Source organism: Sparus aurata, chromosome 16, assembly GCF_900880675.1.
Source record: "Sparus aurata chromosome 16, fSpaAur1.1, whole genome shotgun sequence".
Taxonomy (NCBI): Eukaryota; Metazoa; Chordata; class Actinopteri; order Spariformes; family Sparidae; genus Sparus; species Sparus aurata.
Genome location: NC_044202.1, coordinates 2,846,040 through 2,868,855, shown reverse-complemented (window position 1 = coordinate 2,868,855; position 22,816 = coordinate 2,846,040). Strand labels below are relative to the sequence as shown.

Genomic DNA, 22,816 nt, shown 5'->3' with positions numbered 1-22,816 from the left:
ATATATATATATATATATATATATATATATATATATATATATATGTGTATATATATAAGTATAAGTTTGTCTCCATTTTCTAAACAAGAAAATGTGCATTCAAAAGACTTTGACAGATGCTCTAAACACATACAATTCTACAGGTATGAATTTTAAGTGGTGCATGTACACATAAACACAAGCAAACATTCAACTGTCATGTCCTTCTGGTCAACTTCTGACTTATTTGACCTCACACTCTCCCTTGCATGCATTAATCTATGACTCATAATAACATAAGCTTTCATTGATCCCTGCTGGGAGAATTCACTTAAAAGCATGACACATATAACCACCCCTAAAACATTAAGTTAATATTCTTACCTGCACATTTTCAAGCAGTAGGTTCTTTGCTTTTGCCACCAAATCTGTCAACAGCAGGAAGTCGCCTTGTTCTTCATTTTTTTGGTTATGATGATTGAGCAGCTCCTGACTGGGAGAGAACCACATGTCAGTGAATTTACACCCATCTGTTTAGTATGTTTGAAACAACCACACTGTAAAAAAGTCAGTTCATCAGTAACTTCCTTGAGTCAAGACATAATAAACATGACTTTTCAAAAAAATAGTAAGTTGTTGTTTTTCAACGATTGTCAGTCTCTGTCTGTGGAAAGATTTATGATTAGTGCCACAACTGTACAAGATTCAGTCAGGAAACTTCACAGGTGTGTTGATGAGTTCAAAATGAAAGCAGAGTATGAAGATGGGTGTGAAACATGAAGGTGTTGACGGCTGGCTCGGCTGGTGTAAACTCATCGCAAGATGGTTGCTGAGTTTTAGAGTTGCTGGTGGGCAGAGTCAGGGTTAGGGTGAGGCATTAATCATAAATGCAAAAGAGTAATTTCACAGCCCAGAAACGGACTTTGCCAACTTAATTTCTGGAAATTGGGATGCATTGATATAAATCTTCATCTACCTTCTGGCAAGGAAATGAATATTCCCCAAAATACCAGATTATTCAAAGGTTATAAGAATATTTAATTTTGTCATTAGTTAAAGCAAAATGGTGCTATAAGTCAGTTACTCCAATCTCTCTGTTAAATGGTATGTATGTGAACATGCACAATTGAAAATAGAGAATAAGTAAAGGAAGATATACAGTAAGATATAAAATGCAGAAATAGCTTATATACCTCAGATATGTATGCTGGACCCAGTCCATCAGCTCAAAGGATTTCTTGCAGGACTGGACTTTTTTGAATAGATCACTGATGTGATCAAGTGTCTGACGATTGTAGCAATCAATCAGACTTCCAATCAAACCCATTTTCTCCAGCCTGGGACTCAGCCTCATGAGCTCATTGCACACAGTCTCCTGCACATTGAACAGGTGCTGCTGAAGGTTCTGGTCCAGATCTGACGGTGGCTTTGGGAAATGCTGGGACACTAATGCTTGAATGAGGCGAACATTTCTCTGTTTCTGCTGAGCTGGGTCGGTCTCAGGCCCCTCAGAGGGGCTGACATCAGGGGTCACACCCAGAAGTTCAGCCAGATCCTGCTGTGGGATCTCCTCCACACTCATCTGTTCCAATTGGGTGGTGAAGGTGTTCTGATCTGAAGGGTTGTCGTACCCATTAGCTGCCTGGTTGTGTCCTATAAAAGAGACAATTTCAAGCTTTTATTTTTTAGTACTGGACATATAACTTTAAAATGCAAAGAAATTATACACACATGTCACAGTTTCTGCTGATTTAATCCTGATATGAATGATAAACCAGATATGAATTACATTATTAAGTTGGTCTTGTCCACTTCAGGCAGTTGTGATGACAGAAATGATAGAAACATATTTATAACCATGCTGTCACCGTGGTTATGGTCAATTCACCCCACAGCAAAAAATTCAGATTAAATAAATTTGCTTGGCACTGGCTGACTATAGCAAGTAGCTACTTTGCAAAAGATAACTTGGAATTAAAGATGCTATTTTTTCTGTTGTCACAAAGGTGGGCATATTCTCTGGTTAGGTACAAGCACAGAAACCCCTCAGCTAGCATTAAGTGTATTGACTTAAGGTAGCAAGCTACCCTGTTTCGGTCACTGTAGATGTCCTGAGGTCTTGTGAAACTGGATCGGCCAGTGGATCTGTTAATTTTTCCGATCCTCGATCCAGCTATTTTGATGATATCCGATCTTAATATCGGATCGGTGCACCCCTACTGGCATCTACACGCACCACACATCCAAACACTGTTGTTGAACAAGTACACCCCCTACCCACTCATGGGAAGGGCACTCCTCGATGGCAGAGGCCCCCCAGCAGGTCAATGTGCCCCGACACACCACAAAAACAGCTCAGGGACGGATCGAGTGCTGTGACTAAGTAGACGGAGTTCAGTGTTTTGAGTAGGCGTCCAAATTTCTCAGATCCCAATCTTATAAAGCATCTGTGGATCTGTTTTGGTGATACAAGGGGGGATCTGCGTGCTATCAAATAGGTGGTTAAATGTTGTGGCTGATGGGTGAATATACTGCTACCTATAAGTCAGTCTCACAAGCTGCTGGTTAATTTACTTGCTCCTGCTTTCAAAACATATTCATATACAGACAGTATGCATAATAAAACATTCTTAGCGTTTGTGTTTAGCCTGTTTCAGCATGCAGAGCTCAGTGTTTTGACCAGGCGTCATATAATAACAAGGCAAATATAATAACAATAGCCTAAATAACAAGAGGCAGGTGCATGTAAGCTATGCAAGGTGCACTGATAAACAATGTAGGCTCTTACCATCTTGTTTGTTCCTTTTCTTCTTACTTCTCTTTTTTAAAAACTTTTTCATCTTCGGTTTGTGTTTGAACGTTCCTTCTCTGTGCTGTGTTAGTCTGTGAACCAGCCGGTCTGTGATGCCTTTTATAAAGGTGGATTTGTGATAATATCTGCAACGTGCTTCCGTCTCTATTATTGGAGCATTTCCTTGACTGCCATGTTTGACAGCTGGTCCAATCTTACTGTTCAGCTCCATAAGTTTTCTTTTTTCTTATGCTGAATCTGTTTCTTGACAGAAATTCTGCAGCATCACAAAACTCAAGTGGGTTGAGTCTGTTCATTTCTATTCTAAGATCCTTGAATAGAATACATGATTGTAACCCCTTGGTGGACAGGTGGACTGTTTGAAAAGAATGCCCTCCAGTGGACAAAATGTAATAAAGTGCTCACTGTCGTGCCCTCCAGCTCATTTAAATGCTTCAGCCAGGTTAAGAAGCATTTTGGCTCCATCCACTGGTGTTCCACTCAACCAGTTACTTTTACTCTGACTCTTCCTGCATCAGTTTGGGCGGCGATAGCTCAGTCCGTAGGGACTTGGCTTGGGGACTTGACTTAGGACTGGTTCAAGTCCCAGTCAGACCAAAAAAGAATGATGCAGACTGATGCTAGTTCACATCCTGGACATTCCCAAGGTGCCCTTGAGCAAGGCATCAACCTCTAACACTGCTCGTTGGGCGCCGTATCATGTGTGGCAGCCCCCTCACTCATCTCCTCTACACTGCGTTTCAAAAAAGAATTTCCCACTTTGGGATTATAAATACTAAATACATAAAAAAAATATTTGAACTTGAATGTGTGGGTTTGTTGGGATTTTGGGGAATGCCCTGCCCTTCTGAAGACAGCAGTTCAGTTGGATACTGGACATTCCCCTTGGCTTTGTATGTGGAGGAGATAGTGGGGAATATCCCTGAGAGCTTTCACTCTCTCACTGCCTTTTGTTCTCTGGAATGGAAATGTTGATGTAATCATTATTAGCACGGCAAACAACTACAACGGTATGAACACAAACATGTTCAGACAATTCAACTGTTCCATCACCTGAGTTTGTTTTGATACACTTAGCCAGCGAGAGGGTTAGTGTACACAGCAGCACCTTTCGACTCATGACTCATTACAAAGGCATGCATGATATCTGATAATCCACAGATACATGAAGGCGTAGACTCCCTCTCACTTTCCTGTTGTTTCTGCTTTTCAGGTGAGCTGGAAACAAAGAAACTATGTAATGATCAGTATGTATGTAACCATAGGAATCACACGATTAAGCTTATTATGATTGTGTTTTTGATACATGATGAACTAAGGTCAGGGTTTTCATCCACATCCACTTGGGAAATGTACTAAAAATAGAGTCATCCACAAAACAAAAACATATATTTTTCCTCAAATAAGAATGAGAGAAAACAGAAATATGTCTGTGGCCAAAATTCCTATTTTGCAAACAATGTTTAAGATTTTTTGATTTCAGGGAGCTATCGGTTAGTGAGAAGACTTAACTCATGTTGATTTTATATCAAAGTTACACTATAAACAAATAAATCTGCATTTAAACTGTGTCACCAGACAATATTGATGTTAACATATCCCCTGTTGACATTTTGACCCTCAGGTATTATTGATATAGAGATTAAAGACGGCTCTGTTTCTATTAAAGTGTCCCAATAAGACATGACAACATGAAACAGGACCCTGAAACTGAAACAGCGAATTGGAATTCAGCCATCTTTCTTTTTATTATTTACATTCGTGCTGTCAGCCAAAAAGCTCTGTGAAAAGGATGGTTGCCAAAATACATAACGTACATATTAGTATCATAATAGTTATAATAGTTAGTAGCAGCAGTGTCAGTAGCTGCAGTTTTAATATTTTATGTTATTGTTGTTGCTTACTCAGAATGATGTAACAGCTTTCCCTCTGCAGATTGGAAGCAGCCACTCTAAGAGGAAAACGAAAGTAAGCCGCACAGTGCCGATGATGTGATGGGAAAATCCCCATCCGGCATTTATAAGGAGGCACAGAGCTGCTCTGACTCACAGATAAAACAGCTCAGTGCAGAGACACAGTAGCAGGAGACACAATCGGAGCTGAACGATTTGGACTGCACAACTGGAGATGAGGAAGCTTTTGAATATAAGAAAAAGGAGCAAATCCTGGGGAACAGACAGCAGGAAGCCTCTTATAGAGAATAACAACAACGACATACAAGATGGTGAGAGTCTCTTATTACTATGTGCTGTTTGTTTGTATGCAGTAGTAATCATTTTTATCATTCTTACTGCTGTCTACTCGTAAATGTGGATTTTTATTTCAACACAGCTTGAATTAAGGCCACTTCAGTCCAAGTGTGTTGAATACTTACTATTTTCTTGAAACACTGAATGAAAACTGAGCTATAAAGGGTTAATCTAAGCAAAGAACAGGTGCCATGTGAAAATGTAAGTGAGAAATGCTACAAATCTGCTCTTCTGACTCACTTCTCTGAAAGCGTTTTGAAGATTAGAAAAAGACATGGAGTAAGGAAAACATGTTGAAAACTGTGAGCAACACCGGATTAATAAAGGGTTTGGAGCATCATTAGGACGATATTGTAGGCACAATCTGACCGGATCAAACCAGATCTGCAGGAGTGGCAGGGGAATACCTGAAGGACACATTCAGTGTGACCTGAATTCACCTCGTGCCAAGAAAAATGCTGTAGTTGAAACATGAGCCGGCTGTGAGGGCGAAGTGTTGCCACAAACTTCAGATCCCGAAGTTAGAGAGGAGATAGAAGAGTAGAGGTATCAAATTTGGAAATATAACACCTCCATGGATCAGAAATTATTAATAGAAAGAATTATAATTGGCCTTGTTTGCAGTTCTTGGTGTTCTAAGAGTTGTGTCTTTTTTATTGGAGCTTTACAGGGAAAGTGCTTTTTGGGCAGCAGGGGATTTTTTTGCTGCGATCCCGCCAGTGGGAAACGGACCAGACTGAAAGTAGCTAGTTTTTAATTTCCAAATGATGGATGACTTACAGTAATAGCTCCTCAAAAGTGAAGCAAAACATATTGATCGCCCCCTAGTGGCTGTGAGCAGTATAGCTCAAAAACAACATCAACCAAATTGAGATTAAATCAAAAGAACCGTAACATGCATGTGTGGTTAAGTGCTCTTAACTCTTTTTATAGGGTGCAGCGGGTACGACAACCCCCTGGATCAGAACACCTGCACCACCCAGGTGGAGAAGGAGATCCCACTGCAGGAACTGGCTGAACTTCTGGGTGTGACTCCTGATGTCAACCCGTCTGAGGATGGATCGTGTTGCTCACTGCGGCCTGAGACCAACTCACCTCAGCAGAAGCAGAGAGCTGTTCGCCTCATACAAGCATCAGTGTCCCAGCACCTCCCAAAGCCGCCATCAGATCTGGACCAGAACCTTCAGCAGCACCTGGTCAATGTGCAGGAGACTGTGCCCAATGAGCTCATGAGGCTGTGGCCCCTGTTGGAGAAAATGGATTTGACTGAAAGTCTGATTGATTGCTACCATCGTCAGACACTCGGTCACATCGATGAGCTACTCAAGAACGCCCAGTCCTGCAAGAAAGCCTTTGTGCTGATGAACTGGGTCCTAAATACATATCTGAGGTATGTAAGCTATTATCTGCTCTGCATGGACTTAATTCAAAATCTTCTTTTGTGGTCCAGCTCTGATGTCATTGTTCGTCGTTGTCTTCCAGTCAGGAGCTGCTCGGTCATCCCGACCTCCAGAAAATGGATCCGATGAAGAAAGTCGACCTCCTGCTGTTCACAGAATTGGCAGTAAAGGCAAAGAACAAGCTGCTGGACAACGTGCAGGTAAGAATACTGATACTGATACTGATTATGATTCTGAAGGCTTATCTTATCATGAGTGACTAAGAAATGCATGCAGAGGAGAGTGCAAAGTCCAAGTAAGTCAGGAGCTGAGGTGAGACTAGTTCAGGTCGGCTAGTTTGTAGTACAGAGTGTTGATTTTGGATATAAATACGATGGACTTAATGATAGAAATACCTGTCAACATGTTTTGCTCTTCTCAGGAGCTATTTCTCAGGTGTTTCTGCCTCTTTTGGTCCACAGAAACAGGTCAGAGCACATCTGGAGAACATCCTGCAGATCGAGAGGCGACAGGACGTTGGTGATAAAGAGGAAACTTGCATTGGACTTTATATCAACACCATTATGGTAATTATCAGAGAAGACCCTGAGAAAGGATTCTGATTAACTTGTTTGTGTTTAAACTCTATATTTGCCTGTCATATAATAACATCATTTCCCTTTTTGTCTCTCTTTAAGTGTATTAATGCGATGCCCAAAGAAGCACAAGAAATCAGCTCCAAACTGTCCGATGAGGTCCGGGAGGTTTGTTTCCAGGAGCTGCTGATATTTCTGGAGAGGTGAGAGTCCTCACACATCATTACCTCACAAACAATTACTGTATCTGCACAGATTGTGAGATTATCATCACAAATTAAAGAATGTTGTCTTTTTGTTTGAAGGTACTCGTCCGAGCAGACTGAGATTCTTGGGAAAAAAGCAAAAATGGACAAACCAGAAACGATACACTTCTTCAAGACGCTGAAAACCTGTAAAGAACTCAAGTGAGTATTTTCTGTTTCGTCAAAATTTTTATCAATTTACGGTAATTTCATACTTGTTACTCTTCCTTAACACATACTATGTTTATATGTTTCCTCTCAGGCAGCACGTCCAGACCAACAGCAAAGGCATCAACGAGTCACTGATCCAGGAAATTGCAGAAACTCTTGAGAAGATGGAGGATTTTACTCTGAAACTCCTGATGGATATTGTTGACGACATGGCGGAGGTAGCTGTTCAACATAATCACTGATGCTTTAATTGCTGTTTCTGCATATTTCTTATTTTGTCCAACAAATTTCAGTATTTTGATTTGCGTGATTTCTGTCCAACAGATCCACCTGAGCAATTACTTCAAGACGGAGAACAAGCAGTTCTTCTTCTTGATCCTCGGACTGAAGGCGTATTTCCCCAAGCTGTCGTGGTGTCAGGATGTACAAAAGGTACGTCGAAAATAGTCTCTTAAAGTCTGCTTAAAGATCTGCAACAATAATAGTGACGGTAACATCACCCAAGTGCTGTTGTTCCTGACTAAAACCAAACTGTCTGTCTTTGTGTCTCTCAGAGAGTGATGGACGAGGCCTACAAGCTCATCGCTCACATTTACCTCAAACATCTCGTCCAAAGCAGCCAGAAGAAACTGAAGAAGTGCTGGAGCGCTGATGTTGGTCAGACGGTTACCGAAGATGCCCAGAGTCTTCACGACACCATCTCTGGCCTGGTGAGACCAACAGTTTGGTATTAATCTGGACGCAGCTTCTTCTCATTCCTTGTTCATGACATTCAGCCTTTGTTGTATCAGGCCCCTGATGTCAAACAGTGGAACCTCATGATGCTGAAGGTCACAGAGCTGCTGGAGGATAAAGACAGCGTCGCGGTGAAGCTCACTGCTGCGAGCATGCTGAAAGAATGTCCCACGTGGAGGTAAATCAATCTGTTAAATCAAAATGTTGCCAATAATTCAGCGAAACTTTGCATCTTACTGACTCTGTTCTGTGTTTCGCCCTCAACCACAGCGAGGACGAGGAGCTCCTGCCCGCCCTGCTGCGATGGAAGGGTCTCTCTGGATGGGAGGTGAAGGAGGTTCTGGAGGTGTTGGACTCACTTTCGGAGCACAAACCCAGTTCCAGATCTGTATCCTGGTACTCCTGTTTAACCTGCTGGTGACGGATCGACTGCAACAAGCAGAGAAGAAGACAGACTTGGACTTTTAATCAGCTGCCTCCTGTGGAAACCCGTTCCGTTAATTCTTCCACCGTCTGATCTAAAGACGGATGCACAGACAGAAGTTACAGAAGGTTTTTATAAGATATGGCACAAAAGTATGATGAGCTTTGTGCACAAGAGGCTGCTCATCAGTTAGCCCACATGTTACTGTTCCTGTTTTTTCAGGGAAAGGCGAATAGGAGTTTTTTAAACCCTTGTTGACCAAGTTTAGCTTTTTCTTTCACAATTTGCTAATATGCTAATCTGTGCTTTGGTGGGTGATGGTTTTTTCATGACTTTAGTTTTAAAACAAGCAAAGTGAAAGTTTTTTACATTTTCTATGTGTTTTTTTTTAAAGATATTTTGTTGGATTATGTTTGAGGGAGAGAGTTACACCGTTAAGTTAAGGCTGAGTTTCTGAAACTGTACTGATTTTTTTTGACAATCAAATGACGACCAGAGAGGATTTAAAGGAAATGTTAACTTTATTGTTCTGTTGTGCAGTTACACATTTACTTTTAGTTTGTTTACCGTCAATTGCTCTGTGGATTTAAGGCACTACATGTAGAAACGTTAAGGGATTTTTACTTGAACTTGTTCTTATTTAATATTATTTATTAAGTTTTGAATTATTTATTTACATGTAAGCTTTACAGAAACTTCTCAGTGTTCACTAAACAACAATCGGTGGTACGATATCAAACTTCACTGTTCAGAACAAAAAAACCTGTTTGAATTATTCTTTAACTACAGATTCTGATGATGTTCAGTATCATTTGTTATTTATGTGTTCATGTCTAATAAAATCAGGGCACAGAAGTGTTTTCTATCTGAGTTTACAGGTTTTTTATTCCCCCTTAACTCAGTACAAAGTGCACATTGAGTTCATGCATTTGTATTATCTTAATGTTTATTTTGTTGACAGTCTTTTACTGTACGTTGGGTTGGTTCTCGTCTCTTTCTGTCAGCGATGACATGAATAAACTTCAGTATGATTCAATGAAAAGTCAGAGTTCAGCTTCATTGTTCCTCCACTAGATGGAGTCCAACATCATCTTAATAAAGACTCAAAAGGAAGAAGCTCCACAACACTGACAGAAAACAGAAAACAGATCCCAGATCAGTGGATCTCAATCTGGAGGATGGGACCTCTCGAGGGGTCAGAGGTCAAAAGATGATTAAAGGAATAACACAACATCATTTATATTATTTTCTTCTCACTTTTCTCAATGTTTTGTTTATGTTCCTCACATGATACTGGAAACTTTTACCTCTTCAGGCCTAAAAAAATACTTTAAATTCTCAAAACTCATGTCTACATTTAAAATGATGACCCACAAGCAGACTTTGCTTTAGTTTGAGGGGTCACAAGCAAAAAAAAATGAGGACTAACCTCTGGTAAGATGCAAATGAAAAAGGTGGAAAAGTTTACTTAATATACCTTTAATATGTCAGATGTGACTGTCACGCATCAGTATTCCAGATGTGGATCAACTTGACTTCTCCTGACCAATAGGAGAGCAGGAGGAAGTGTGGAGGTGAACAGCACACAGGTGAACTGATGAGGACTGAAAGAGGTGAAGTGTGTTAGTCTGTTTTGAAAGTGTTGGTCACACAGAAGAAAAGTGGATTTTGAGAAGTGTCTTTTTTCCTGCTGTGGACATTTATCACAGTCTGACCTCAGCTGAAGGATGAAACTACATCAAGTCTGCAGGAGGTGAGTGTCTCATCCTGCAAACATCAGTGATGGAAGATCAAGTAAAAGTCCTGCAGTCTAAATTTAAATTCACTAAAGTAAAGTACTCATGCTCCAATAAACTACAAGTACCAAAAGTAAAAGAAACACAAAACTACCTGCTCACAAAGAAAAGAAGGTCCTTATTCTGCCACCAGAGGTCAGCAGAGAGCTGCAGTTCAGAGAGATTTGCAAATGAATTCATGTAGAACTTAAAATATCGTCTTAATATTGAGCTTAGACTTTGAGTTGTGAGTCAAATATTCTTCTAAAGGTGATCATAACAGTTCTGTCTCCTTATGTTGACGACTTTGCATATTATTTATAATGAAATTAAATGAATTAAAGAGGAACAAATGAACCTTTCTAAAGAAAAAACCCATAAAAATGTTTTAATGTGAATCAAATGCTCGTTTCTAGTTCAGAAACCACAGAATGAAACTATTTCTTTTAAAGATTTTATTTCATATTTAGTTTATTTTGGTCATTTCATGGTTCAATTTTCGATGGCAATTTTTACAAAACTAATAAAACCCAAACTTTTAATACGCTTTGAGATCGATAAAGAAGCAAACAGAAGAAAACTTTTATTACCATCCTGTTTCTTGAAAACATCACATACTGTAGATAAAGTTACTGCAGCTATTCACCAAAATATTAAACTGAAGGTGATTTAAAGGGGCATTTCAAGAAAATAAAAATCAGGACACTTTGTTTTTGAGTATGCGAACACCTGAGCACAAAAACAAAAAATGTGAGTGTACACGGATGTTTGTCACAATGTTTCAGTGAAGTGGAGTCTTGTTGTAACACACAGGAGGCGGCGGGGACTATAATTAGCAGTGTGGGTGGAGGAGTCGGAGGTGCGCTGGTGGAGCTGCTTACCATTTTATCTAATTAGGCTCACCTGTCGAGCAGAAAACGCTGACAGCTCGCCGTGAAGAGAAGTTCCCTCAAAGACTCGTCCACCTTCTTTATCTCTTGTGTTTGGGCCCGGTCTAATTACCGGAAAGTTCCCAACGCCTCGCTGCACATTTTAGCGTCTTTATAAAAGAGGCCGTGACATCCTGTGAGCGCTCTGTCATAATTAATTAGCCCACAGTGCTGATGATTCAGCTGATTACACACCTGCACCACCCACTGCTCTGCAGCTTCTTTAACATATATACATTTACTGAACACTGTCACCAGGCAGCAGATTAACTGTACGTACGTCACTTATCACTGTGACCCAGTTCATCTGATCTGGTGCATCTTAAAGGAATAGTTCAACATTTTGGAGGATGTGAGATGAGGCGTGATTAGCCTAGCTTAGCGTAAAGACTGGAAGCAGAGGGGTTTGTTAGCCTGTCTCCGTCTGAAGTTCAGAAACAAGCAAGGCGACTTCCAGACATTCTCCCCAGAAGTATTGAAATAAATTCCTCTTTAAGAAACTTTAATTTCATTTTCCATTCCTGTTGATGAATCCAAAATCTTTCCTGTGAGTTTCATGGATGCTGTGGTTTGTTTACAGTCTCACGGGCTGGAACTGATTTCCATTTCTTGGTTTCTTCCATGTTTTCCAGACGCAACAGTGTCAGATGGAAACATTTTCAGTTTGTGAGTCTGTTGCTGTGTCTCAGTTCAGGGTCTGCATCCTTCAGAGGAGAATTTAAAGGCCAATTACGTCACAACACCTCGCGAAGTCTGTTCCAATCTGAAGGCTCCTCCAGATGCTCCTTCTTTTCCCTGTTTTTGGAGGATGCACCGCTACGATCCTTCGTGGCCTCACATATCCCAAGATTCTTTGCACGCCTGAAAAAGAAGAAAGAAAGAGAGAAAATGGCGACATCGTGTTGTGTAGATCGTCACTTTTGCGAGCCTGGGCGGCAGAAATCGTGACGTAAGGGTAAAACATCTTGTGAGGCAACCAGGAAATGCTCCATAGGCTAGACCGTCACATTTAACAACAGCTGACGAGGTTAACAAGGTCTCTCTAAAGGACTCGGCCTTTGAAAGACCGCAAACGCCGAGTCCTTCATAGGATGCAGACCTGAATTGTGGTCGTGGAGAACACCTGAAGTAGCTGGAGCTAATACACAAGCAACCAGGTGTTAATATGTCTTGTCCATCACTGCAATAGCGTCACATCTGTGCAAGAAACACTCAGAAAACTGTCCAGGTGTGTAGCAGAGGTCTATGACAGCAGGTGTGCTCCTTGCTTCAGACTGAACAGGTGTTCTGTCAGCACTGAGCTGTAGCTGCAGACTTCATCCTGCAGGGGGAGTCACACTCTCACTCACCAGCTCCTAAACAAACTGATCCTCTCAACATTCAAGATTTAATTCAAGGGTGTAAATGATTAATTCTGAGGAACGATTAGGCACTAATCAGTAACTGGGTTAATTAAATAAGCAGAGAGAACACAAATGTGTCATTTTTTTGTGAGTTGATGTTGTGATTCAGCAAACATTTTTCTCCCCAGACATGAAACCAGACGTGTGTCGCAGCTGTTAATATCTTTGTTCTCTCACATCGAACACTTTTTTTTTAAAGAATACTGTTTGTTTTTTATCTCATATATCTATAAATGAAGCTGCCTCTCCTCTCCTGCTGTCATTAATGCTCCTGCAGGATTCATCTCTTATAAAACACTGCCTGTAATTAATGATCTCCTCCTCTCCTCCTCCTCCTCCTCCTCTGGGCTTGTTATCTCCATCCGACTCGTCACACTGATGGGGAACCCTCTCTGACTCTGTTCTTTTATTCTGATGGAGGCTTCCTGTCGGGCTGAGTCACGTCCCCTCCGTCGCTCTCTGCACGCTTTTATTTTGGAGTTCACAAAGTTTCCTTCCTCCTCCTGTTCCAGAGGCTTCTTCACTAAAACAAGAAGGAGGAAATCATCCGTCTCCCCGCGGTGGCTCTCTGTTTCTCCTCTCCTCTTTCTCTCTTTCTGCCAAATCACTGCAGAAACAGAAACCTCCTCCTCCTCGTCTTCATCCTCCTCTCTGATTTCCTGATTCCTCCCTGAATCTCTAATCTCATCTCTTTTCTCTTCATGTAACAGTATTTATTTCTCCATCCCTCCATCGTTTATCTCACATTCCTCCACATCTTCTCTTTCCTTTCCTTTCCTTCTCTCCTTGTTTTCTTCATCTCCTCTCCACCTCCTTTGGTTTTGTTTATCTTCTGTTCTTTCTTTATCTCCTTCCCTTGTTTCCTAGGATTCCCTGAACTCGTTTGTTTCCTTCGCTCCAGTTTTTCCTTTCCTCTTCTCCTTTAAGCTTCCTTTCCTTTCCTCTCCTCCTTGACTTTCCTCCTCTCCTTTACACCCCTTTCCTTTTTCCTCTCCTTTTTTCCACCTCTCTTCCTTTCCCTTTGTTCTCCTTGTTGCCTCTTTCTTCTATCCTTGTTTTCTCCTTTCCTTTCTTTTCTTTTACTTTTCTTTTGCTCTGTTGTTGCCTCTTTCATTCCCTCTTCTCCTTTCAACTTCCTTTATATCCCGTCCATCTCATCTCCTTCTTTCCTCCTCCTCTTTCTCTCATTTCCTCATCTCCTCTCAACTTTCCTTTGACCCTCATCTCTTGTCTTGTTGTCTCCTCTATTTGTTTCCTCCTTTTCTTTTTCTCCTGTCTTCACCTTTCTCCTCGTTTCCTCCTCTCCTCTTTTGTTTACTTAACTCCTTTCAGCTTTCCTTATTTCCTTTCTCTCCTTGATTCCTTCTTCAATTTTCTAACTTCTCCCTTTGTTTCCTTCGCTCCTTGTTTATCTTTTTTATTTCCTCCCTTCTTCTCTCCTCCTCTTTTCCTCTCCTTCCTCTTTCCTTTTCCTTCCTTTCCTTTTCCTCGTTTCCATCTTTTGTCATCTTGTCTCTCTCTCCACCTTGTTTCCTCTCCTCCTCGTTTGCTCCTTTCCTTTCCTTTCTTCTCCTCCTAAGATTCTTCTAAAACTGACTTCCTCGTCTCCTCCTCGTCTTTGTCTTCCTCTCCTCCTCTGCTTGTTTGCTCTCTTCTTGATTCCTCCTCCCTTGATTTATTCTTCCTCTGGTGTCTCGTCTCTCCTCTGTCCTGCTTCACTTTAATCTCCGTGCAGTAATAAATGAATGTATATCGATATAAGCTTCTTAATCCCAGATTGCTTCGGTCTAATCTTCAACACTTTGTGATTCTCCATATGAAAACCAGCTCTGTGTGATGTGGAAATACGGCGCCTATAGGGACTCACGCACTCGTATCGCTTTTATAAAGCACGTTTTTGTAATGTTAATGAGACGAGTTGTTGTTTTTAATGAACGAGATAAAAAAGATTTTAACCGTTTTCTTCAATGACGACTGAAAGATAATTGAACGTGTGAAGCCTCCCACTCCCCTGTCGGAGATAATAATGCTGCTGGAGGAGCGACGAGCCCACACACACACACACACACACACACACACACACACACACACAAGCAGTCTGATGTACAAATGTGTGTTTGTGTGTCTCGTCACACACATTAAACATGTCAACCTGCAGCCTGACACGCCAGCAGCACGTGTAGATTTGTAAAACCTCTCCTGTCGAGCTCATTTGTTTGTTTCTGTCGGAGGTTTTGAGCTCCAACATGAAGAAAAACGGGTGAAAGATTCTGCTCACACCTTGTTTTTGGGGTGTTTACGTAAAGATGACTTGAATAAAAGTCTTTGACTGAAGGGAGAAACAAAGAGAACGTCCACAAACGGCTGATTTAGCAGCAGCTCACACCAAAACCCTGTTTTTCTGGTAATAAATATGCATCAGCTGCGTCTGTGGGAGGCTGCTATTTAAAAGTGCCAGTGAGATCATGAAATGTGACTCAGAAAGGTCAGTTTAAGTAACTAGTTGGAAGCTTTTCAGATGCAAAGACACAGCGCAGAGGCTTTGTTTTAGTATGAAACAGGATGTTATGCAGTGACATGGGCTCGACTTCCAGATCCAGTCAGATGGATGTTTGTAACGTGGCCTCTGGGCCGCGACACGCCGGGCTGACAGTCTGGGAAAGATACGGCTGGTTGGTGAACAGCTTCAGTGCATCAGTCTGTCTCTTTGAGGCTCGACGTGCAGGTTGATCCTGGACTCTGGGTCCACTGAAGACCACACGAGCCACGAACTTCAAAGGCAGCGGTCCTTTAATTAGGACGAGGCTCTTTAATGTTTCTCCTCAGCTGACTTCCTCGCCGTGAAGTCAGCGGGACTCGGTGACTCTTAATGAGGCGTCTTCAGGAAAACTGCAGGTTTGAATCACAGCTGGAGCAAAACACATCTGTTTAACTAGAAAACTTAAAGGACTGTGAAATGTAAATGTTGCTGAGGGTCCATATTGAAAATGACATTAGTAGAGGGAACTCTTCTTCTCTTGCTGCTTTTTTCTTCTTCTTCCTTTGCTGCTGCTTCACTTTCTTCTTATTTTCTTCTGCCGCGGCAAAATGAGAAGATCTTCTTCCTTCTTCTTCTTCTTCTGCGTCTTTGTGTGTCTTTTGCTTCTTCATGCATCCTCTTGCTTCTTCTTCTTTTTCTGCATCTTTGTGCATCTTCTTGCGTCTTCTGCTTCTTCTTCTTCTGTTTGTTCTTCTTCTGTGTCTTTGTCTTTTGTGTCAATTGTGTCTTCTGTTTCTTCTGCATCTTTTGTGTCTTCTTCTGCTTCTTCTTCTTCTTCTTCTTCTTCTTCGTGCATCCTCTTGCATCTTCTGTTTCTTCTTCTTTTTACGCATCTTGTGTCTTCTGCTTGTTCTTCTTCTTCTGTGTCTTTGTGCATCCTCTTGCGTCTTTTGCTTCTTCTTTTTCTGCCTCTTCTTTCGTCTACTGCTCTTCTTCTTCTTTTTATGCCTCTTGTGTCTTCTGCTTCTTCTTCTTCTGCATCTTCGTGCATCTTCTTGCGTCTTCTTCTTCTTCTTCTTCTTCGTGCATATTCTGCTTCTTCCTCTGTGAGGTTGCTGTATAACTCTGACCAGTGAACCCTGACTCGTCAGTAATTTCTAAAATATTAGTCATAGACAAAATTTGAATCAGTCTTAACAAAGTAGACTTTCCTCCCAGCCGGCTCCTCTTAAACACATCTCATCAGTAAATTAACAGTCGAGCTGTTGCCAAATAAGTTTTCGTAAAAGATAATTTATTGTTTCTGTCTGATTTCGGCGCTCCTCGTGTTCATCTCCGCCTCGATGATGAGAGGATGATTTAGATTTCCCTCCTACATATTTTATGAGTGTGAAATCAGATCTGAGCGTGTGTGAGGAGAGCACAGATGTTGGAGACGGAGCGAGTCATAACACTCCCACACGTTTACAAACGGCACGTCGGAGTTGATTTTTACACTAAAAATATTAACAGCTGAAATGAAACCTTCTCGTCGGCTCGTGGTGTTTTCAGACGGAGAGGATTCATGTTGATTTTGAGACGAGATTTTTTCCCTCCTCAGTCTTTATTTCGGTTTGTTTGTAGGGAAAATTCAACAGTCACGTCTTCCTCGTAAATCCACCAGCTTGTGATTCTGCTGATAAAGTATTTTTAGATTGGACATTAAGAAACTGGACCAGGCTGCTGGCTCGCTTGATTTAATTTAACGGCGACAATCTGGTTTTGAATCTGTTCTTCGATGATTATTAGCCTGCATATTCTCGTTTTCTTCATCATTTTTTAAGCCTGTTGTGCATTTTTTTTAACTTGTTTAATCTGTTCTAATTGGAAACCATCCTCCCGCTGTATGTTTGCATGGAGTTAATTAATCCCAGTATACGCAGCAGACGGTCTGACGGAGCTCGGCTTGTTTATGAGGAAGAAACGCTGAGAAAACCAGGAGGCAGGCCAAAAGAGGTCGGAAATCCACCGAGGACTCTAAACATCCATTTGGGCTGTTTCAATCCGGCGCGGCTAAATATTTAACACGACTTAATGCACCATGCTGAGGAACAGACTGTCAGCTGGTGTAAAAACCTCTCCTCGCCCTCACACAGCTCCGGCTCCCTGACCGACATGGCGTTTAAAAAGTCTCATTTCAGCCCCCAGAAATAGTCGGATTTCTTTCTGTAGTTGGAGGAACACAAAAACCTCCTGACCCATAAACCCAGAGGCTTGTTCACGCACAGATGCACGCACACACACACACACACACACACACACACACACACACACACACACAGGTGGGCAGGTGCAGTCATGTGGACGCGGACGGGAAATGTTTGTGATGTTTTTGTGTTTTTAATTGTTGCTGTCTGCTCGTGATGAATAATGTTTGACTTCTGTGCTGTGATGAATGTTTGTCACGGCAGTAAAGGTGCTTTTGTGTCTCGTCTCTTGTTTTCTGATCTCATTTGATGCTGAAGTAATATTGATTTATCAGCCTCATCAAGGCGACATCATCATCATATAACGCTATCTTGTAAGATTAGCTACAGGCTAACTTTGAAGCTAATTCTCTTAAGGGACTCATCGTTCTTCTTTGTCTTCTTTGCCTTCATCTTTTTCTTCTTCTTCTTCATCTTCTTTGTTTTAGTCTTCTTGACCTTCATTTTCTGTGTCTTCTTGTTGTCTTCTTCGTCGTCTTCTTTTCTCTTGTCTTTTGTCTTTTGTCTTCTTCTTCTTTGTCTTTTTTGTCGTCTTCTTTTTCATCTTCTACGTTGTCTTCTTTGTCGTCTTCGTCTTGTGTGTCTTCTTCTTTGTCATCATATTCATCTTTTGTCTTCTTCTTTGTCATCTTCGTCGCCTTCATCGTTTTCACCTTCTTTTGTCGTCTTCTTTGTCATCTTCTTCTTCGTATTCTTCCTCCTCTTCCTCCAAACTAACTTTGAAGCTGATGGGGTGCATTCAAAGGAAGTTGTGACTACAACACATTATTTCATTACTTAACTAATAGCAGTAATAATGTAGATTACCAACAGAAACGTGCTAATCCACAAAAAGTCAGTAAATTGTTCATAATATTGAGTTAATAAGTGCAACACTTACATCATGTCACCTTAAAACCATCCATCTGTATTGTGTTGACCTGAGCTGAACCAATCAGATCGCTTGATTTGAGCTGTACCTGTTTTATAACTCATTTTATACCAGATGATCTCACAGAAACTCTTTTAAACTCAGACTGAAGGTACTTCACCTCAACTTACACTTTGTCCAGGCAAGTGTTTTCTCATTTCAGGTGATCTCTTTAACACATAGAGAAGAGATATTCACTCGTTATCGATACGTTAACTCATCCTCACCTTCACGTCATGCACCTTTCTCACCGTCCGTTTCCACTACATAATCCACCCTGTTGACATGGAAACCGAAGCCGTTAATAGCCCGCTGTGGGCGATCAAAGGTGACTCACGGTGCTTTTTCCTGAAAAACTTCAACAACCACAGATTTGTTTCTTTTTCTTGCAGTTGATGTAAACACTCATGACTTCATCAAGCGACTTATATCAGCGCTTGGTTTTATTTTTCTCAAGTGAAATGGAAAAGCATGGTCAGATCATTTTACTTGTCTCAAAGCTTCAGTAGTTCATCTAAAGAAAAATCACTGTATCTTGAAGTTAGAAAGATTTCGTCTTAAGTATCATGAGTTTGCAAGGCAGGATGGTGACTCATCCAGGGATCTGCATGAGGAGCTCGGCTTGCTTCTAGGAATAAATAAAAGGATGTGTTTTCATCTTGTGGCGGTAAAGTTTAATGCAATGTGCGAGCTATCTTGACGTAATAAGAGTCTGTGAGGTCTCCACAGGAGGACGGATGGAGCAGATGATCTGCAGCGAAACTAAAACTGTTAAAAAATTCAAATCGAGTCGAGATAACGGAGCACAGATGTGATCAGTACGTTTCACAGCACTCTGCTCGTAATGTTTTGATATTTTTTTGGGCACAGGTGGAGAGTTTGGGCCTGTTTATGGATCAGAAGATGGGAGTTTAGGAAGTCCAAGGAGGTTAAAGTCTGGAGGGTTCATCCTCTGGGAACCATAAATATTAATAAAAGTTCTGGATATCTGAGCTTCAGTTTATTTCGCATGTCATGATTCATATGACCCTGCAAAACATGTCTTCCTTTTGGTGGCAGCAGTGAAAAGATTTCAGTTTTCAGAAATGTGTTGTTTCATCCTCTGGGGAGCCTGAATGTGTGGCAGATTTCATGAAAATTAGGGCAACAAGTCAGGATACAATGGCCTTGATCAGTTTGTTTCAGATACATTTTTGCCTGAGGATAATAAAGTCATGACAATCCTGACTATCCTGCCTCTGGGGACCATGCAAACAAAGCAAAACTGTAGGGATTCATTCTCTAAGGACCAAGACTAAAACTAGAGTTTTATACGTAACGATCATGTGGTTGGGGTGATGCTAAGGGAAGAGTTTGTGGTTCAAGAGAAGTATTGATTTATACTCTGGGGACCACGAATAGGCAACAAATTTGCCAAATTTGGATGTTGCCACAAAAGAAACAGTTTGGCGTCAGATATCATGGCATTAGATTCAAAGATATGAAATGTGTCATGGACCAGTTCTTAAATTTTCACCGAATTTTTTAGATAAGGTCACAAAAGACGTGATTCATCCTCCAGGAATCATGCATACATGAAGTAAAATCTCTGGTATCCATCATCTTTTAAAGAAAACCCAGTTTGTAGTTGTTAAGAAATCTTTCTTTGTACCAACGCTGCCAAGTTTAAGGGACGTATAAATAAATAATGTGGCTTTTCTCTCAGTTTCCTCAGCATTATGACACCCCTGCCTCTTGCTGACAGTTGGAATATGACTGTATTTTATATATCTGGCTTGTGTTTCCTCCTCCAGAGGCCTTTTATTTAACCGTATCCGGTGCCAAGGTGTGTTTGTGTATGTGTGTGCCTTTATGCCACTGCAACACCTACTGTGTATCCCAGATTAGGAAAAAGGGAGTGATTCATTGAAAGCCACAAAATTAATGCTCCAAAATAAGCCTATTCAAGCTGTAACACTCAGATGGAGGCAAAAGGGGGATTCAGAGACACAAGCTGCAGGAGGAGCATCACGGTTGTAATTAGCAATAACAGCGAAACAAAGTGATCGCAGGCAGATTTCCACAGGCGCCTCCTCCAGAAGCTTCCACGCCGTCCTCCCAGAAGCATTTTACATTTGTGGTTTTTAAAAAGTAGGCTGCAATTAAGCCGCAGCGGAAGAGGCTTTGCCCAAATGTCACGGCAAGCTGTTCGGGCGCCCACCAGGTGACACCGCAGGCAGCTGAGGGTCCCCCGGGAGCCAAACAGAGAAACAGGAAGCGCAACTACTGGATTACTAATCAGACGGAAACAGTGCTGAGGCCCAAAAACCTCCTGGTTCAATGCATGCAGATTAATTTGTAACCCTGTCTTCTAGAAGTCACGTTTCTTTACTGTACGACTCGCAGGCAGACGGGTTCAGTTAAAGGGATATTCCGGTGTTAATTTAATCCATGGTCTAAATCACCGTGAAACTGTGTTAGACTCCCTCTCGAGAGATCAAGTTAGCAGACCGCTAATTTACGGAGTTTTATCAACCTCAGAAACGACCGCACGACAACAATACACTGCAGTAAATGGATCCAAATATAAACCGCCACCAAAAAGCCACAAATAATGCTCAGAACAGCACCAAACTTCAGCAACAGTACAAATAGGGTCTCAGCACATAGTCCGGGGCATCTAACCTCCGCTAGCTTAGCTGGATTTCTATTGGGAAGCTAAAAACAGAGTTCAACTCTTCTCCATCAGCTTCCGGGTCGGGGAAGTCCCGACGCGACGATTACCGAGTGCGGTTAGAAATGCTCAATTCCGTTCTTTTCCCTGTCCGCTCTCGATAATAACTGTTATAAACTGGCAGGTAAGACACATATGAACTTTGATTGCTTTTCCATGGAGTCATAATCATACATTTTCATCCATGAGCCGCGGAACTCTACTGCACTCGGTAATCGACTCGTCGGGACTTCCCGTCAACAGGAAGCTGCTGCAGAAGAGTGGTAAATTTAGTCAGCTTTTCAGTAGAAATCCAGCTAAGCTAGCGGAGCTCATGTTTTATTTGAATCCAATTGCAGGCGAGGGTTAAAATCAAGGCAGGCAGTCAGATCAGGGAGAAGTTAGACGGAAAACCATCAATCCAGAGATCAGGCGGTGGGTCAGGCAGGCAGAGACGAGAACAAAAGCTGAGGTGGATGCAAACTAGACAATCTGGAGAAGAGAGTAATGCAGGTGCACTGATGGGTGGAGGAGGTTGGATGTTTGTCCGTCACCTCCTCCCTACGCAGACTTTGTCGCTGTCCACCACGCCTGACTTCCTCCTTTGCTGCTGTAATAATTACTACAACCACTCAAGGTCATCGGCAACAACAAACCTAAATATGGTTTGTTAAAATCTACTTTTAAAGTTAACGTGTGTTCGTTCTTCCGATGAGGACGGGCTGATTAGTTCCCCAGAGGAGAGCTCGATTTCTGGATGTTTAATGTACTCGTTTGTTTCGTCCGTACTTATTAGGGCTTGAAGACACTCAGACGGGTCGTTGAGGTCGGTCGGGTCAGAACAGTAAATTTGGGCCCTAACAGGTTAATCCAGCCCTGAAGGAATTTATTGATGCTTCTTGTTATTGATCCACGCACCAATTAGTAGCTCCTGCTGGTCCCCTGACGCTGCTGATCGGTGATAAAACCGAGACATGGCTACAGGGGACAAAACCCATTTAGTCCCTGAGCTCCAGCCTCACCTCAACTCAAATCAAACACCAACTTCTCCTCCAACTTACGTCTTTTTTGTTGTCGGTTCAACCTTTTGATGGAGCTCCTGGCGTGTTGGCAGGATGACCACAGTCTGCTCTGGTGTTGGAGCGTCGGTGGAGGCAGCGATATCGCTGCTTTGATATTCGATCCTTTTTTCCTTTTTTAGGAGCAGTGGGAGACAGGCAGCCCTGGTGGAAGCCGGACTAATTAATTCTGAGATCAATAAGCAGGGATGCGGCTATGTCTCCCTCCAGATGTGGGGGCGGTGCATTGATCGTTGCTGGGGGGGTTCGATTCCTCCATCCACTCTTCCCCTCCCCGAACGAGGCGTCAGAGTCGTCCCACCGCTGCCTTTGATCTCCACCGTGTGACATTTACCCGTTTCTACTCGATGAGCCGCGACGCTGCAAATAACCGAAGCTCAGATTTAAGAGCTGCACAAACCCTCTTCAGGCCGCCGCGGTTGTTTTGTTGCTCGTTAGCATTTCATTCTGTCAATGAGCTGATTTGCATGCTCCTCTTTGGAGCCTTTGCGTCTTGAAAATACATTATCAGCTGGCGTGACTGGTGGCCGCGAGCGCCGGTTCTACATGAGCAGTACCGGCCCGCCTGCTGAATGCTGATTGGGCATAATTGCGGGTTAGTGATGCGGTGTAATTAGAGTAATTACAACTCATCAAATCCCTGCGGAGGCTCCCCGCGCTGTCCGGTCTGCGGCACGTGCAGCAAAAACTCAGTTTCACTCGGCTCAGGTGTA

At 42.0% G+C, this 22,816-nt stretch overlaps 2 protein-coding genes across 2 annotated transcripts; one reads left to right on the top strand and one right to left on the bottom strand.

The window, feature by feature from the left end:
- Positions 1–345: 345 nt before the first annotated feature.
- Positions 346–2,819, bottom strand: LOC115566041 (uncharacterized). The gene is made up of 3 exons (XM_030391790.1): positions 2,768–2,819; positions 1,173–1,632; positions 346–472 (listed from the first exon to the last, which is right to left on the bottom strand). The coding sequence occupies exons 1-3, from the start codon at positions 2,817–2,819 to the stop codon at positions 346–348; spliced, it is 639 nt and encodes a 212-aa protein (XP_030247650.1).
- A 1,963-nt stretch (positions 2,820–4,782) lies between these two features.
- Positions 4,783–9,632, top strand: LOC115597433 (exocyst complex component 3-like protein 4). The gene is made up of 11 exons (XM_030443317.1): positions 4,783–5,015; positions 5,974–6,430; positions 6,523–6,640; positions 6,902–7,006; positions 7,118–7,218; positions 7,321–7,422; positions 7,523–7,649; positions 7,756–7,863; positions 7,986–8,141; positions 8,223–8,344; positions 8,437–9,632. Exons 1-11 carry the CDS (start codon positions 4,919–4,921, stop codon positions 8,585–8,587), a joined length of 1,644 nt encoding a protein of 547 aa, XP_030299177.1. The 5' UTR covers positions 4,783–4,918; the 3' UTR covers positions 8,588–9,632.
- The last annotated feature ends 13,184 nt before the right edge of the window (positions 9,633–22,816 follow it).

Excerpts from the sequence above, each read along its gene's own strand:
- LOC115566041 (XM_030391790.1), bottom strand. The coding sequence starts at position 2,819 with ATGAAAAAGTTTTTAAAAAAGAGAAGTAAGAAGAAAAGGAACAAACAA. Across the intron at positions 1,633-2,767 it reads GAAAAGGAACAAACAAGATG|GACACAACCAGGCAGCTAAT; the intron begins GTAAGAGCCTAC and ends TCTCTTTTATAG. Across the intron at positions 473-1,172 it reads GTCCAGCATACATATCTGAG|TCAGGAGCTGCTCAATCATC; the intron begins GTATATAAGCTA and ends GTTCTCTCCCAG.
- LOC115597433 (XM_030443317.1), top strand. The coding sequence starts at position 4,919 with ATGAGGAAGCTTTTGAATATAAGAAAAAGGAGCAAATCCTGGGGAACA. Across the intron at positions 7,650-7,755 it reads TTGTTGACGACATGGCGGAG|ATCCACCTGAGCAATTACTT; the intron begins GTAGCTGTTCAA and ends TCTGTCCAACAG. Across the intron at positions 8,345-8,436 it reads AAAGAATGTCCCACGTGGAG|CGAGGACGAGGAGCTCCTGC; the intron begins GTAAATCAATCT and ends CCTCAACCACAG.